This window comes from Lynx rufus, unplaced genomic scaffold, assembly GCF_022079265.1.
Source record: "Lynx rufus isolate CCGP_SWC_20201006 ecotype Redwood Valley unplaced genomic scaffold, mLynRuf1.p SCAF_23, whole genome shotgun sequence".
Lineage (NCBI taxonomy): Eukaryota > Metazoa > Chordata > Mammalia > Carnivora > Felidae > Lynx > Lynx rufus.
The window spans coordinates 17,895,001-17,899,639 of NW_025814838.1; the positions used below are offsets into that span (position 1 = coordinate 17,895,001).

At 59.1% G+C, this 4,639-nt stretch overlaps 1 protein-coding gene across 2 annotated transcripts in view; it reads left to right on the plus strand.

The window, feature by feature from the left end:
• Positions 1-2,160, plus strand: part of TMEM114 (transmembrane protein 114) — an 11,611-nt gene extending 9,451 nt beyond the window's left edge. The window contains exons 3-4 of one of the 2 annotated variants that reach the window (XM_047087245.1): positions 651-788; positions 1,928-2,160. In XM_047087245.1, coding sequence (XP_046943201.1) covers positions 651-788; positions 1,928-2,160 — 371 coding nt within the window. The remainder of the gene's footprint in view (positions 1-650; positions 789-1,927) is intronic. The other variant, XM_047087246.1, reaches the window with a different exon arrangement.
• The last annotated feature ends 2,479 nt before the right edge of the window (positions 2,161-4,639 follow it).

Consider the following 4,639-nt stretch of genomic DNA (forward strand, 5'->3'; position numbering starts at 1 on the left):
GGCTCTGTGCGGACGGCTCGGAGCCTGGAGCCGGCTTCCGATTCTGTGCCTCCCTCTCTCTCTGTCCCTCCCCTACTCACACTCTGTCTCTCTCTCCCTCAAAAATAAATAAACATTAAAAAAGTTTTTAAAAATATATTAGTGTCAGGGGTACAACATAGGGATTCGACAATTCTGTACATGATGCTCAGTGCTCATCATGACAGGTGTAGTCACCATCTGTCTCCATACAACGTTACTACAGTATTAATGACTATAGTCCCCATGCAGTGACTCATTTATCTTATACTTGGGAGTGTGTACCTCTTAACTCCCTTTATGTCACTTGTCCCGCCCCCCCCCCCTTTCTGGTAGCCACCAGTTTGTTCTGGGCATGAAAGTGTCTGTTTTCTGTTTGCTCATTCGCTTGTCTTTTAGATTCTACATATCAGTGAAATCGGATGGTATGTGTCTTTCTCTTAACTTCATTTAGACGAGGGAATATCACTCAGCCATGAAAAAGAGTGAGGTCTTGACACGGTAGTAACAACGCTGTTAATCTTTGCTCCCAGCACCTGGGGCCTGGCCCCTAGGTGGTGCACAGTGTTTGTTGATTGACTGCGGGATGTTGCTAACCCTCCTCTGCCCGCTGTCCTCCTTTCTCTTCTAAGCCATGCACGGGACATTTGTGATTCTGCTGCCGCTCAGCCTTATCCTGATGGTTTTTGGGGGGATGACGGGGTTTCTGAGCTTCCTCCTTCGAGTCTCCATCCTCCTCCTGCTCACGGGGACCCTCTTCCTCTTTGGAGGTAGGTGCCCCCATGCGTGGAGCGCGGGCTTCCGAAGGGGATGTGCATGAACCCTCGGCAGGGGTGGGTGGGGCGGGCGTCCCATTCCCTCTCTGGGTCTCGGTTTCCCCATCTGTGACATGGGGATGTCCATATGTGACATTCTGTCCACATAGCTGGGTGGGGTGAATGGTTTTGGCCCAGGGTCCCTGGGTCTGTGGCCCCAAGGGAGAAGCAGAGGGAGACCCTTGGTCTTCATGTCTCTCTGATGTCCTGACAGATCCTGCTTGATGCTTGCTTAAAAAATGGGCAGTGCCTGTCATCCCTGTGGTCTGGCAGACCAGAGGCTTTCAAAGATGGGGTCCAGCGTGAGGCTGGGAGCGCAAGGCCTCCCTCCTTGAAAACAAAACAAAACAAAACAAAACAAAACAAGAACAGAGGTGATGCACACACCTGGGGTCCATGGAGGAAAAAACCCAAAAAGAATGTCTGGACGTGAAAATATCGTGAGGCTCAGATGTCCTCCAATCACCCACTACTGTTACCAATACTGGCGTTAACAGCTCACTCGGTGACTAATTCTCGAAACCACGCTGGCCAGTCGTACTTTCTGCAGTGGCGGGAAGTCTGATCCGCGCTGTGCCAAGGGGGAGCCTCGAACCAGGCTGTGGGGCGCTTGAGGTGTGGCGGATGCCCGGGAGGGCTGAGGGGTTCGTTTAAATTGGTTTAAGTCGTCCCCTGTAGCCAGCAGCTGTGGCCCTGGACGGCACTGCCCTAGTTCACGGTCTATGGGGGCCCACCGCGTGCCAGCCCTGTTCTGGGCGCCGGGGGAATCCAGGACGAGGCCCCTGGAACTCATAGCCCGTTGTCGGGGGGTGGACGTCAGCTCACTGATCTCACAAGTGCAAAATGCGCCTCTGACCTGGACAGTGACAGAGGGCCGTGAGGTGCTGTGAAACCACAGGGGGTTTGGCCTGCTCTGGGAGGTCCTGGAATCAGCACGAGCTGAGATGTGACTAACAGGAGTTTTTGAGGGCAGAAGGGACAGGGAACGGAGCAGAGGGGGAGGAGGAGGGGGAAAGGGGGGGGAGGGGGAGGAGCAGGAGGAGGAGGAGGCAGAGCCCCGGGGTTTGATCTGCTCTCCTTTGCCTGTCCCGCAGCCTTGGTGACCCTCGCTGGAATGAGCGTCTACATCGCGTACTCGGCCGCCGCCTTCCAGGAGGCACTGTGTCTCCTGGAGGAGAAGGCCCTCCTGGACCAGGTGGACATCCGCTTCGGCTGGTCCCTGGCCCTGGGCTGGATCAGCTTCGTCACCGAGCTGTTCACCGGGGTGGCCTTCGTGGTGGCGGCCCGTGTGCTCAGCCTGAGGCAGAGGCAGGACCAGGCCGTCTGAGCCCGGGTGCCTGGTCCGCTGGGAGGGAGGGGCTGGCCGGGGGCAGCCGGGACCCGTTGGGGGGTGGGGGGGCTGCAGTCTCCTCCTCCTCAGCCCGAGAGCCACTGTGGACTGAGCTCCGGACCCGGCTGTCGACTTCGTGCCGTGTGTGCGGCCGGGCCCGGTGCATCTGTGTGTCCGTGCACGTGTGTGTCCGTGTGGGCCGGAGGGAGCTGCGGGAGTGCAGAATCCCCATCACCTGGAGTGACAAACGCACCCCCTTCATCGTAAGCGGAGCCACCCAGCGTCCGCAGGCCCCCCCACCCCCCGCCTTCGCGTCAGCCCTCACCCTACGCCCCCGCCCAGTGGATCGGCTCGCCTTCTTTGCCAAGGACACGGGAGACCAGAGAGGTCAGGAGAGCTGCAGAAAGGTGCACAGCGAGCTGGTGGTGTTTTCCTCGCTGCAGGGACAGTACTCAGTCCTTTCCCTCGGCTGCTCTGAGCCGGTTTAGCGGCTGGCTGCTGGGTGCTTGCTGTGGGTGGCTGTGCTGCGACCTGGAACCCAGGGGGGCGGGGGCAGTGCGAAAGTAGGGGACGAGAGCAGAAGTCTGGGCTTCTCACCAGCCAGGCCGTGCACACGTCCTGCTGAAGTCAGCCGGGTGCGTGCTCGTCCCGCCTGGAGTCCCGGGGCTCGAGTAAGTCTGGCTCACTCGGAGCGGAGATTCTGCGATCAGGGGCTGTGCTTTGAGACGTCACGCGATCGTCCCGGACGTGAAGGCCTGGGGGCCTCTGGTGGTCAGTGCGCTGGTCCCCTTGCGTGTCGCTTCATCGCTGTTGCCGGGGAGGACCACCGACACGCTCACAACGGGCGGGAAGAGGAATCGGCAGGCTTGGGGCTCTCAGGAAGGAACAGTCAGCAGACTCGCCCGGGGAGGGAAGAACGACGAGCACGTTCGCACTCGGTGGGCGAGAACATCCTCACAGACGCAGCAACAACTCCTGGGCGGTTGTCTTGGCCCTTAGTTTCCACGTGAGTGTGTTGACTGAGCCTGCTTCCCTGGCCGCAAGCCCACAGCTGGCGAGGTCCACACACGCCGGGAATGCGGAAACCAGGGTCCCACGAGGAATCGGCACATCTCAGTCGTCACTGGCATTTAAACAGTGAGCAGGGGCCACCTCAGGAAACTGTGCATTTCTAACACGCCTCCAGAAGGGAGGTGTTTGTTGTAAAGTGTCCCCCCCCCCCCCCCGCCCCGCCCTGCTGTCCCCACACGCGGTCTTCTGTCTAAGGTGTGAAGTCCGCCGTGGACCGAGTCCTGGTGACACTTTTCCAGCTCTTGTGTAATGACACAGCGTTAGTTGTCGTGTGGCCTTCGCGGGTCTGGGTGGGGGATGGTGCCCACCTGCGTGGGCCTGTTGGCATGGAGTGTTCTCCAGGGAAGCCTGGCTCCTTCTAGGCAAACATAAGTGTGGGGGTGACGTGGGCCTTTGTCAGTGTAGGTGCTGGGGGTGGGCCTAGGATGTGAAGTGACAGACTCCCGTGGAGTTTGCTGATGGGGCGGTCTTCAGGGACTCCTTGTATCCCTTCCTCCCTCCCCCAGGACATTCCATCCCTCCTTTCTTCCTGGTTTTCCAGCCCGTGGGAATGGGGGTGCCCAAAGTGTCCGCATACCTGAATCCCCTGGGGTGGCTCTGCTCACACCGGAGCATGCGAGACTCTTCTCGGTGTCCAAACCCCCCTGGCGGGCTGCCCTCCCCAGGGGCCGAAAGAGCCAGTCAGGAGGTCCTGGTGGGACCCGAGAATTCACATTGCTGACCAGCTCCCAGGTGATGGGGATGCTACCGGCCCGGGACCACTGTGTGTATGACATCAATCTGGAGGATTTGCTAAGTGACAGGGGTGATTGTCACCTTACCACACATTAGAATCGCCTGGGCATCTTTTAAAAGCCCTGTGCCCCGGGCTGCGTCCTTGCTCTGATGGCATCTGGAGGCAGAGAACTCTCTGGATGGTTCCAGCGCACAGCTGAGGTTTTGAACCCGTTCTTGTAAGATTCAGAAGATTCCTCGGTAAGTGCAGGTTTGGGGGTCGTGAGATGACACTACCACCATCCTCACCATGACACCATCACCCTCCCCGTGACATCACCCTCCTTGTGTGGCATCACTTCACGATGACCTCCCCTTCCTGTGTCGTGAGCATCATCACAGCTGACCCTTGCTGGGTACTTGTTAGGCACCTGCACTCTTCCACATGCCGTCAGTCGGTCACTCAACAAACAGGCGCACGCTGGGAGCTGGGGGCGCTGACCCACCGGAGCAAGCCCTCGGCCTCTGAGCTGCCGCGTGATTGAGGAGGGAGGGGGGCAAAACCGGTGGTGGGTGGCGGGGACTATGGAGATAAGCGGGGCAGGATACAGGAGAGGAGACTGAGGCACAGACAGGCGAAGTTAACTGGCCCGAGGGGTACACCTGGGATGGAAATTAGATCTGCCTGACG